At 35.5% G+C, this 12726-nt stretch overlaps 1 protein-coding gene across 5 annotated transcripts in view; it reads left to right on the top strand.

Moving 5' to 3' along the window:
* Positions 1–12170, top strand: part of HEATR5B (HEAT repeat containing 5B) — a 124208-nt gene extending 112038 nt beyond the window's left edge. For all 5 annotated transcript variants that reach the window (XM_062209252.1, XM_062209249.1, XM_062209250.1 and 2 more), the window contains 3 exons: positions 3123–3274; positions 4482–4695; positions 11273–12170. In XM_062209252.1, coding sequence (XP_062065236.1) covers positions 3123–3274; positions 4482–4695; positions 11273–11577 — 671 coding nt within the window. In that variant the 3' untranslated portion in view covers positions 11578–12170. The remainder of the gene's footprint in view (positions 1–3122; positions 3275–4481; positions 4696–11272) is intronic.
* Positions 12171–12726: the final 556 nt, after the last annotated feature.

Genomic DNA, 12726 nt, shown 5'->3' with positions numbered 1-12726 from the left:
TGTCTGTTGTAAAAAAAAATAGAAAAGAACTGAAAACAGACAAGAATAATCTGGCTGTCATTATTGCTAATCTTATCATTATTAATTTTTCTGATCTCTTTGAGAATATGTTGAAGTCTTCATGACTCTTTACTCTTAAATATTTCATGGATATCCTAAGAACATGACATGCTTTTACATAACCACAGGATTATCAAATTTATGCAATTTAGCTTGGATGCAGTGCTTTTATTGTTCATATGCAAGTTTCTCCAGTTGTCCTAATGAACTTCATAGAACATTTTTTTCTTCAGTCATTTCATTGCTTTAGTGTCCTTTTTTGACAATGAAGATTATTTATTTAAAATTCTTTTTTTTTAATTTTTTTAAAAGTAATTATTTTATTTATTTGAAAGACAGAGGGTTACAGAGAGAAGTAGAGCCAGAGAGAGAGAGGTCTTCCATTCTGCTGGTTCACTACCCAAATGACTGCAACAGCCAGAGCTGAGCTGATCCAAAGCCAGGAGCCAAGAGCTTCTTCTAGGTCTCCCATGTGGGTACAGGGGCCCAAGGACTTGGGCCATGTTCCACTGTATTCCCAAACCATAGCAGAGAGCTGGATCAGAAGAAGAGCAGCTGGGATTCGAACCAGCACCCATATGGGATGCCGGTGCTGCAGGCTGGGGCTTTAACCTGCTGTGCCACAGCACTGGCCCCTTCAAATTCTTAATTTATTTGAGCAGAAGAGAGAGAAAGAGCATGACTATCTGCTGATCCACGCCCTAAATGCTCACAACAGCTGAGATTGGGCTGACTAGAATCTGGGAGCCAGGAACCCAATCCATTTTTTCCATATGGGTGGCAGGAACCCAATTGCTTAAGCCCTCACAACTGTCTCCCAAGATTTGCTTTAGCAGAAAATTGAATTTAGGAGCCAGAGCCAGACATTGAATGAAGGCACTCTGATAGGAGACATCAGCCTCTTAACTAGTAGGATAAATGCCAACCCATTTGGTCTCCTTTAATCTGGGACAGTTTCTCAGCCTTTATCTTTCATGACATCGGTGTTTTGTTTTTGTTTTTGTTTAAGAGTATAGGCCATATATTTTATAGAATGTTTTTCATCTTAGATTAGATTCAGTTTATGCATTTTTGACCAGAACACTGTAAAAGTTACATTCTTTACCAGTGCATCATGTAAGGAGACATATAATGTTGCTTTGTCCAATTAATGGGAACCTTAATTTTAATTACTTTTTTAAGATGGTTTTTACCATGTTTCTCCATATAAAGTTGCCATTTCTTCCTTTTATGATTAATAAGTTACGTGTGGGGAGATAATCTGAGAGTATCTCAATTGTCTATTCCCCAGCCAACTTTTACATAGTATTTCTAGCATCCATTTTGCCTGAATTATGTATTACTATGATAGCTTCAAATTATTAATTTTGTAATCTGTAATTTATTCCTTTTAAACTTATTAGCTAGCATTCTACTAAAAGGAGGAGCTTTCTTTTCACTTTCCCTTTACTGTTGTAATATTTACTATCAGCAGTGGAGATTGATGATGTTTTTTTTTTACTTAAGTTGGTCCATTACTGTTATTTCAATATGTCCTAATTAATAGCAAACATCTTTTGTTTTCTCTGTTTTTATTCTAGAATCAGTTACTTCTCCAAAAACTCCTAGTTCCTTGTAGTAGAGAATCATATTTAGATGCTTCATCTTAAAATGACAATTTTAAAATGATATGATAATTTTCTGACTAAAGATTGCTTGAGATATCACAAACTCTAAATAAGAGATTGTTCTCGTTCTACCTAGAATAGTATTTCTACTATGTAGTTCTCAGATTTTTTGCATTTATGACTCAGGTTATTATAAATTAGTTAAATCCATCAAATTTTACATCTCTTTATTTCCTTAACTTTTTTGCTTTATGTTAATGAACTTCTAGACTGTTTCTTAGAACTTTTTACTTCAGGAAAACATAATATATCAACTATGTTCATAATCCTAATAAAGTATTAATTATTATTGGGTGTCTAGAGTTGTCAGATTAACCCAGATTATTACATAAAATGCTGATAAGTTCAATTGTTGAAGCAATGAGAATCACAAAATACTTTGGGTCTCTTATTTTATATGTTTGATGGTATTGTTCTTTAGAATAAATGTCCATATTTCCTGTATTCCTAATTACATACTATATTTCTTTTAAGTTGAAGTTGTATCCATTCTTGAATAAATTATTGTAACAGCAATGTTATTTTTCCTGTTTATTTTAGAGATTTATTTATTTATTTAAAAGGTAGAGTTTAGTTTCCTGCTTTTTTAAAAATTTTTTTATTTGAAAGGCAGAGTTAGAGAGAGGCATAGATAGAGAGAGATCTTCCATTTGCTGGTTTTCTCCCTAAATCGCTGCAACAGCCAGGACTGGGCCAGGACTGAGCCAGGAGCCTGGAATACCATCCAGGTCTTCCATATGGATGGCAGGAGCCCAAGTGCTTGGGCCATCTTCCACTGTTTTCCAGGCACATTAGCAAGGAGCTAGATGAGAAGTAGAGCAGACTCAGGCTTGAACCCATGCTCATATGGGATGCCGCTGTTGCTGGCCCCAATAAATTCTTTAAAATTGTTAGAACACTGTCTTCAAGATATTGTACAAAATTTTTTTCTTTAATGATTGTATGAGATTTACAGTTTTTCATATCTATTAAATGGAAAGATATCACTAAGAAAGTCTACCTTGAATTTTTAAGTTATAATTTACCTTGTTGCAAGGAGAATGAAAATTTTTGATCCACTTGCACTCCACAGAAGTTAAGTGACTTTTATTGTAATGTTATGTTTCCATGTGATCTTTTATATTTTAATTTTTTTCCATATTATTGTTCTTATTAGGATTTTTGCCTGGAATTTTTTTCCAGTAATATTGTATCTTCTAGAATACTAAGGAGAACTTCTGGTAAAACATTCCCTGTTTCCTCAGTAGTAGACGACTTCTTTTCATACAGTTATTTGTGAACTGTATTAGATTGTACACACATTGCTATAAATGTTGAAGAGAGAGAGTTGTTTTTCAAGATTAAAATTCCAAAATGCTTTAGAAACAACACACTGCTTTCATTTTTCCTTTTCAGAAGATTCAATGCCTCCGCCTGATGAAGTAAGCATGCTAACAGCCATTGCACTCTTCCTGTGGTCTGCTAGTAGTGAAATAATAGGAGTCCAGTCATTACAGAATGGCTGTATGAACAGATTTAAAAATGCATTAAATTCATGTGACCCATGGGTAAGTTATACTTAACACAGATATTCTATTTTATTAAGAAAATTTCAGATTAAATCATTAAAATGCGTGATGTAATGAAAGCTCAAGTATTTGTGGTATGGCTTTTAAATGGAAAAGCTGGAAAAGGTCCATGAGGTTAAACACTAGGAGAGACAGTATGTTTATTCACATATGCAGAAATTCTCCATCACTCGAGTATTTAATTAGCCTGAGGTCACATTGCTAAAGACTTTACATGAGTCTGTGATTATGTTTTCTAATGTTTATTGAAGTGACATCAAGGGCATTAATAGATATATTAGTTTGTGTTTTAATGTACCTCTTAGAAACTAGTTTGTCTAGAAAATAAGTTTTGTTGCTTCACAGTGTCAGTGTCTAAACTGATGATTCTTAGACCTTCTGTACAAAAGTAAGAAAAGCAGTTTATAAATATTTCTGAACTCTACCACTATTTTCCTGAATCAGTCTCCAGATTTGTGCCTCAAGGATCTCTATTTCTATACTATTTCCTGGATATATCTGAAGTCCAGCAAGGTTTGGCAACTTGTATTCTACCAAAGCACTGAAGCAATTTTTGTTCTGTCATTTGTTCCATGTATTGATGGACCTTCCTTCCTTTAAAAAAAAATTGTTATGAAGTCTTTCTCTAATAACCAGATATACTTTTCTTTTTAGACTAAGTTGGTACAAGCAGTCATTTCCAGGAAATCAAATCAAATGGGTTCGAAGTATCTAAGCAGTGTACTTTTATAGCTTTATTTCAGATCATTCAAATAATTAGCCTTCCTTCCTAAATACTAGGGGGACTCGGAAAGTTCGTGAGACATGTACATTCTCTTTTTATTCTATTTTTTTTCACTAACTTTTTGAAGCCTAATTTTGGGAGGGACAATTATACATTAAAAGAAAAATTTAAAACAAATTGGAATTCCTGGTTCCTGTTTTCTTACACATTGTAGAAATATATAAATTATATAAGTGTGGTGATTTGGTAATTTACCCAAAGTGTTTTTCTTATTAATTTCTTTACAATTTTATTTACTTAGCTTATTGAAAGTTCTATTTTTCTACATTTCTTTAAGGCAAAAATGACATTCTGTTTTCATCCTGCTGTTTCACTTCTTTTCAATGCCTATTAAGATGCAGTGTGATTTAGAGTAAATAAGAACCATCACATATTAATTGATAAAATGATCTTCTTATATAGGTTCAAGCCAAATGTTACCAGCTGCTCCTCTCCGTCTTTCAGCATTCCAATCGTGCCCTTTCTACTCCCTATATCCATTCATTAGCTCCAATAGTGGTTGAAAAGCTAAAAGCTGTTGAAAGAAACAGACCGGCCAGTAACACAGAACTTTTAGCTGTTCAAGAAGGAATAAAAGTTCTTGAAACATTGGTTGCTCTTGGTGAAGAACAGAACAGTAAGTATTTCCTTATAAAAGGCCACTAAGTCCAAAAATGAAGATCTGTATTACATCTTTTTGATATTAGACACAGGCTTTTATAACATAAACATTACTAAAGAGCACTTAATATCTGAAAACATAATGTACTTGCTTATGTTACTAACATAATGTATGAGTTGATTTATATTTATTTTTTATGAGCAGGAAGTAAGTGAATTATTGATGGCATTTCAACACTATGTCCTTTTAAGAACTAGGAAATATATGGATATTTAATAAAGGTTAAAAATCATATTCTAGTCTTTATAATAGAGGTACAAAAGCTTTATTACAAATATAGCCAGAGTGATATTAATATCAAACATTATTAAAATACCTCATTTGATACTTTAAATTATTAATGTTTGTAACATGAAAAACTATACATATCCATCTACTTAACCGAACTTATGTAGTTTCATATGTACTTTATTTCCTTAATGCTTAAGTCTTGATTTCATCATAATTAAATATTTACCTTTAAGTATAATATTATAATTGTAGTAAGACTATACTTTTTTCCACTTCTTTTTTTAAATATTTTTAAGCATTCTTTTTTTTTTTTTTTTGAGAAACTTGATTAACTTTAAAGAAGAACCCAAGAATGATACATCTTTGGCGAGCACTTAGACATAGTATAACTTATGAGACATAAGAATATCCTCTACTTAATACACTAAAACGAAGTAAATCTTTGAGAACAAGTTTTACTATTAACTCTCATAATACAACTCTTTGAGTACAGAGGTTCTACATGAGAAGTTAGTGCACAGTGATTCCTATTGTTAATTTAACATTTAACACTCTTATGTATGACTTCAGTGATCACCTGAGGCCCCTGACAATGAGCTGCCAAGGCTATGGAAGCCTTTTGAATCCACAAATTCTGTCAGTATTTAGACAAGGCCATAAGCAAAGTGAAAGTTCTCTACTCCCTTCAGAGAAAAGTACATCCTTCTTTGATGACTACTTCTTTCCACTGGGGTCTTTTCACATAGTAAGACTATACTTTTTACACTAGTATTTTATGATTGTTATATTTTTTCCAGTTTTAAGGATCTTAATGAGATGAACATCCTGGTATATATTATCTGTGCATTCATTTTTAAAAATTTCTTTCAGATAAATTTCTGAAAGTGAAATTACTGGGAATGAAGGAAATGTATATTTTTAGGACCTTTACTATGTGTTGCCAAATTGCCTTCCAGATAAAAAAAGTATCAATTTTTATAACCTCTTTCTTCTTCTCTTGAAAAAGTTAGGATAAGTAAGAGAGGCATTTGAAAAGCTATTATAATGGCTCTCCAAAAATTATAATGCAGAACTATGATAATGGAAGAACACAGAGATGAATGTGACAGAAAATTTATTTAATGATTAACTGTTTAAAGAGAAGAAAAAAAGGTCAATATTACTGTGTTACATGGAAGTGCTATCAAAACTGGGAAAATCATGAAGAAATGACTGTTATTAGAAGTTAATGAAATTAGTTGAAATTATTAATATTAATGAAAACTAAAATTACTAATAATATACGGATTATTTGAGTCTAAATTTTATGTCATTGGCTGTATTTGACAACTCAACATAATTTTATTTTACTTTTTTTTTTTTTTTTTTTTTGACAGGCAGAGTTAGACAGTGAGAGAGAGAAAGAGAGAAAGGTCTTCCTTCCGTTGGTTCACCCCCCAAATGGCCAGAAGCCAGGTGCTTCCTCCTGGTCTCCCATGTGGGTGCAGGGCCCAAGCATTTGAGCCATCCTCCACTGCCTTCCCAGGCCACAGCAGAGAGCTGGACTAGAAGAGGAGCAACCAGGACTAGAACCCGGGATGCCGGTGCTTCAGGCAGAGGATTAGCCAAGTGAGCCGTGGCACTGGCCTTATTTTACTATTTTATTAAAATATATTACATATTTTATTTATATTTTTATTTTAGTAAGATGAAACTAAGTCTTTCTCATTTTATAAGTCTAGCACTGAGCATATCACCATTTAGTATTTTTTATAGAAAGCTTTTATTTAATAAATATAAATTTCAAAAGTACAACTTTTGATTATAGTGGTTCTTACCCCATACCCGTCCTTATATCCCCAAACCATCTTACCTCCTACTATCTCTTCCATCCAATTCTTAAGATTCATTTTTAATTATCTTTATGTACAGAAGATCAACTCTATACTAAGTAAAGATTTCAACAGTTTGCACCCATACAGACACACAAAGTATAAACTACTGTTTGAAGACTAGTTTTACCAGTAATTCTCATAGTACAACATGGGCAGCAAGTGCACAGTGACTCCTGTTATTGATTTAACAACTGACTCTCTTTTATGATGTCAGTGATCACCCGAGGCTCTTGTCATGAGCTGCCAAGCCTTTTGAGTCCACAAACTCTGACATTATTTAGACAAGGCCATAATCAAAGTGGAAGTTCTCTCCTCCCTTCAGAGAAAGGTACCTCCTCCTTTGATGGCCCGTTCTTTCCACTGGGATCTTGCTCGCAGAGATCTTTCATTTAGGTCATTTTTTGCCACAGTGTCTTGGCTTTCCATGCCTGAAATGCTCTCATAGGCTTTTTAACCAGATCTGGATGCCTTAAGGGCTGGTTCTGAGGCCAGAGTGCATTTGTCATTCTGAGTCTGCTGTGTGGTCTGCTTCCCATGTTGGGTTGTTCTCTCCTTTTCAATTCTATTATTATTAGCAAACACTAGTCTTATTTATGTGATCCCTTTGATACTTAAACCTATCTTTATGATAAATTATGAACTTAAACTGATCACTTTAACTAGTAAGAGGACATTGGTACCTGCCAACTTAATGGGATTTGGAGTTCCATGTCAAGTTTTTAGCTTTACCGTTAGGGGTTAGTCCAAGGGAATGTGTGCCGAACTATACATCTCCTCCCTCTCTTTACCATTTAGAATTTAAAATATTTTTGAGTTGGGACAGCATCCCATATGCATACTGGTTCAAGTCCTGGCTACTCCACTTCTGATCCAGCTACCTGCTAATGGCCTGGGAAAAGCAGTGGAAGATGGCCCAAGTGCTTGGGCCCCTGCTACCCATGTGAGAGACCTGAATGAAGCTCCTGGCTCCTGGTTTTGGCCTAGCCCAACCCTAGCCATTGTGGCCATTTGGAGAGTGAACTAGCAGGTGGAAGACCTCCTTCTCTGTCTCTCCTTCTCTTCCCGTACCACTAACTTTCAAATAAATAAATAATTTGTTTTTGAGTTGACTCAAAATCAGAATTGATTCCTGAGCAGATTCTCATTTAGTTTCAAAGTTAACATAAGGACAGGTAGGGAAGGGAATCTTATGCCTTAAAATAAAAATTATCTTGTTTGAGCTTTTTAAAAATAAGAATGTATTGGCTGGTGCCGCAGCTCAATAGGCTAATCCTCCGCCTGCGTTGCCAGCACCCTGGGTTCTAGTTCCAGTTGAGGTGCCGGATTCTGTCCTGGTTGCTCCTCTTCCAGTCCAGCTTTCTGCTGTGGCCCAGGATTGCAGTAGAGGATGGCCCTGCACCCACATGGGAAGCCAGGAGCGCGGTGCGCCAGCTGCAGTGGCCATTGGAGGGTGAACCAACAGCAAAGGAAGACCTTTCTCTCTGTCTGTCTGTCTCTCTCTCTCTCACTGTCTACTCTGCTTGTCAAAAAAAAAAAAAAAAAGTATGTATGTATTATTTGTATAATTTAATATAGTCTAAAACTAGTCTTCAGCCATGTCCCTGAAATAAATGACACTTGCTAAATAAGAATTAATTACTTTAAGGTATAAAATAACCAAGCACTGTCATTTCAGCTCTCAACTAGATCAAGTTATAGTATTGTTAGTGATATGTGTCAGTAAGTAGCATTATGAGTCCTTCCTTCCTTCCTCTTGAGAGCCAGGGACACAGAGAGAGTGCCTGTCCTCCGGGTCACTCTTCAAATGGGCAGTGGCTAAAACTGGGCCAGTCTGAAACTGGGATGATAGATCACAATCTAGGCCTCCCACTTGGGTAGCAGGAACCCAATTACTTGAGCTGTCAATGTTGCCTCCCAGGGTGCACAGTTGCAAGAAATGGAATCACAAACTGAAGGTGGTTATTGAACCCAGGCACTCCCATGTGGGCCCCAGGTGTCTAATCCAGTGTCTTACCAACTAGGCTAAATGCCCACTTCAGTTTTTTCACTGTTTGGTGGACTATTTCACTCTGATAACAAATTTTTTTGTACTACAACAAGACTTTTTTTAATTTTAAGAGTTATTTATTTATTTATTTATTTGAAAGACGGTTGCAGAGAGAAAGAAGGAGAGAGAGAGATCTTCTATCCCCTGGTTCACTCCCCAGATGTCTGTAACAGCTAGACCAAAGCCAGGAGCTTCTTCCAGGCCTCTCACTTGAGTGCTCGGGCCCAAACACTTGAGCCATCCTCCGCTGCTTTCCCAGGCCATTCACAGGGAACTGGATCGGAAGTGGAGTAGCTGAGATTCAAACTGTTGCTGGCAAGGCAGATGGAGGCTTAACCCACTGCACCCCAGCACCAGCCCCAATATAGCAAGACTTTCAATAAGTGGAATAAGTAGCTGGTTTAGTTGAAAAATTAAAACTAAATATAAAACTAAATGCTATGCAAAAACCAAAGATATGCAAATTATGTTGATGAAATACAGCATTTATTAAAATGATACCATCACATAAATAAAGGAATGAGGAATTTAGCTAACTAGTAGATTGGAGAGGAAATACTATTTTATTACCTTCTTCTGAAAGTTTAATATGGAAAAAACCTAATTAGTTAAAAACTAATGGGGTGTTTCCAATGGAAAGAATGTATATAAGTTTATTCATTCAAAAATATTTATTGAATGCCTACCATATGCCAGCCAGTGTTTGAGGCATTGAAGATTCAGTTTGAAATAAAACATACAAAGGTACCTACTTTTATGAAACTTACATCATGTAAGAAAACACAGATATACATAAACAATGCACCCCTCCCAGCTATATCTGTATCTATTTGATCTACAGGGGGAATCTTCAGAAAGTCCATGGAAAATGTATATATACCTAAACTGCAGAGTTCTAAATTTGTTTATACCAAAAACAAACTTATCTTTGATTTCCATTTTTCATGAAAGCCTCTGCATCTTTATATAGATATATACATGTTACATAAATAAGAGATTCAAACACACACAGATGATTATACATGAAAGGTAATTTTTTAGAAAAATACCACCTTTGTGGCTGGCATTGTGGCCTTGTGGCTTAAGCAGCTGCCTGCTGACACCCATACACATGAGCCCCAACTGCTCCACTTCTGATCCAGCTGCCTGCTGATGTGGCTGGGAAGGCAGCAGAGAATAGCCAACTACTTGGACCCCTGTCACTCATGTGGGAATCCTGGATGGAGCTCTGGTCTCCTGGTTTCTGCTTAGCCCAACCCCAGCCATTGTGGCCATTTGACAAGTGAACTAGCCTAAGGAAGATGTCTGTCTGTCTGTCTGTCTCTCTCTCTCTCTCTCTGTAACTGCCTTTCAAGTAAATAAATAAATCTTAGAAAAAAAAAAAAAAAGACCGGCCAGCGCCGTGGCTTAACAGGCTAATCCTCCGCCTTGCGGCACCAGCACACCCGGTTCTAGTCCCGGTTGGGGCGCCGGATTCTATCCCGGTTGCCTCTCTTCCAGGCCAGCTCTCTGCTATGGCCCGGGAAGGCAGTGGAGGATGGCCCAAGTCCTTGGGCCCTGCACCCCATGGGAGACCAGGAGAAGCACCTGACTCCTGGCTTCAAATCAGCGAGATGCGCCGGCCGCAATGGCAAAAAGGAAGACCTTTCTCTCTGTCTCTCTCTCTCACTATCCACTCTGCCTGTCAAAAAAAAAAAAAAAAAACAATATCACCTTTAATGAAAATATAAAAATGTATATACCAGAGTGGAGTTGATGATTTAAAAAGAAAAAGAGATTAGCAAAGTAGATTAAGCCTCCAAATAAATTCATTTGAAAGGGCTTAGAATTTGTGTCATCAGACATGAGTTCTTGTTGCTTAACCCTAAGGTTTATATATTTCCATATATCTGAGGAATTTCTCCTCACTTACTTGGAGTTTGGGAGGCAATCAAATAGTATAACATTTGTATTATATTTCTACCTAAGAAAGAAAGCAACAAGTAATTTCAAATATTGGCAAACAAATGTTTTTCTGGTTCCTGTCCCCTATTCCAGCGTCTTGATTCTAACCTTAAACACTTGATAATCTTACTCAAAATACATTGTACCAAATGGTAATTATAAAGCATTTTCTTCCTTTTTAACTTTATAGCCAGCAATGTTTTATAAAGCAAATGAAAAGTAAAGTTCAGAAACTTAACCTACCTGCTCTCCAACCCTACCATGTGACTTGGGCATTAAGTAAATATTTAACATTAATTATAAGTTATCATTGAGGTCTAAAATAGGTTACATGTTATTTACTTTTAATTTACTCTTCAGTCGTAATTGCCTAGGTTTTAGATGAAAGTTTATCAGAATCCTCAGATTCATCATCCTTTCTCTCTGTGTTTTACAGGAGTCCAGTTACTTGCTCTCTTAGTTCCCACTTTAATCTCTTACCTGCTGGATGAAAATTCTTTTGCCTCAGCAAATGCAGCTTCCAAAGATCTTCATGAGTTTGCACTCCAGAATTTAATGCATATCGGACCTCTGTATCCTCTTGCCTTCAAGACAGTAATGGGGGCTGCTCCTGAATTGAAAGTACGTCTAGAAACTGCTGTTCGAGCAAGCCAGGCTAGCAAAGCCAAAGCAGCTGCCAGGCAGCCGGCCCCTGCCATACATTCTGCACCGACTATTAAGCTGAAAACGAGCTTTTTTTAAACTTGCTCTTCCATTCATGTTTATTTATATTGTGAGCTAGCACCTAAGTAGTGTTAGCCACTGTATCATTTCAGGCTGCGGGTTCTGTTTTATTTGTATATTGGTGTTATAGTGCTTCCGAATAGGTTAAGTGAAATAATGCTCACCCCACATACTGATTTTTAAGGAATGAATTTTTATCATGTAGTGAATATGTTTTCATTTTTATTCTAATAATGTTTCTCTTTTATTAATTTATTTTTTAAACCCTGAGCCATGGTCTTTTAAATTCTAAAAACATAATTCTATCATGTTGTTGGGCAGCCTGTAGATATTGTTAGGGAATATAAGTCAAGCTTCAGCATCTGTCATGAAAAAATTTCAGCTGAAAAACAAGTAGGTTTTAAATTTTGAAATAAATTGCAAAATATGGGAAGTATCTGTTTTGTGGTGTATATACTATGAATAAAATCACATTTTGTAAGCATTTCCCCAACTGTCCTTATCTTTCTGATGGATGTTTTTACTTTCGTATTAAATTACTAAATTATGCTTGTGTATATTTTAGTTGTTAACAAAATTCTCATTTATAGCTCCATTAAAATGTTTCAAGTGTTATATAATGTTCTGCTTTTTTTTTAATAGCCTCAGTTATATTTTGTAATTACACAGCCTCAAGTCTGGCTGTGATGGTTAATTTTGTTCATCAAATATTTATTGAATGCCTACCGTGTATAAGGCATCAAGCTCAATGCTGCAGGGGATACAAAAATGAATTAGTCATAATTATAGTTATCCCATTCTCTCATGCAATGCTTATATACCACAGCAAATAGGTAGTAGAAAAAGGAATATTTACCACAGCATTTAGCAAATTTTAAACACCAAATTTTACCAGACTGTAACATAGACTGTATCATTAAAAACAGATTATTTTTCTGAACATTCAAACTTGTATAACTGTCACCTGCAACCTGCTGTTTATTTACTCACATACCTGTGCCAATCAGTAGCTAAAATATTGTTTTTCTTCCTTAGTGTTTTAGATACCTCAAATAGAGACTTTCTCTTACCTATTTTCTCACTAACATTTATTTCTACAGGATCTTTCATTAGTGACTTGGGTTTCCAGAGTTACTGGGGTTTTTTGTTTTCATTTTTTAAAATTTT

This window comes from Lepus europaeus, chromosome 13 (genome assembly GCF_033115175.1).
Source record: "Lepus europaeus isolate LE1 chromosome 13, mLepTim1.pri, whole genome shotgun sequence".
NCBI lineage: Eukaryota > Metazoa > Chordata > Mammalia > Lagomorpha > Leporidae > Lepus > Lepus europaeus.
The sequence above is the reverse complement of the archived record's forward strand: the minus strand, read 5'-3'. Positions and strand labels throughout refer to the sequence as shown.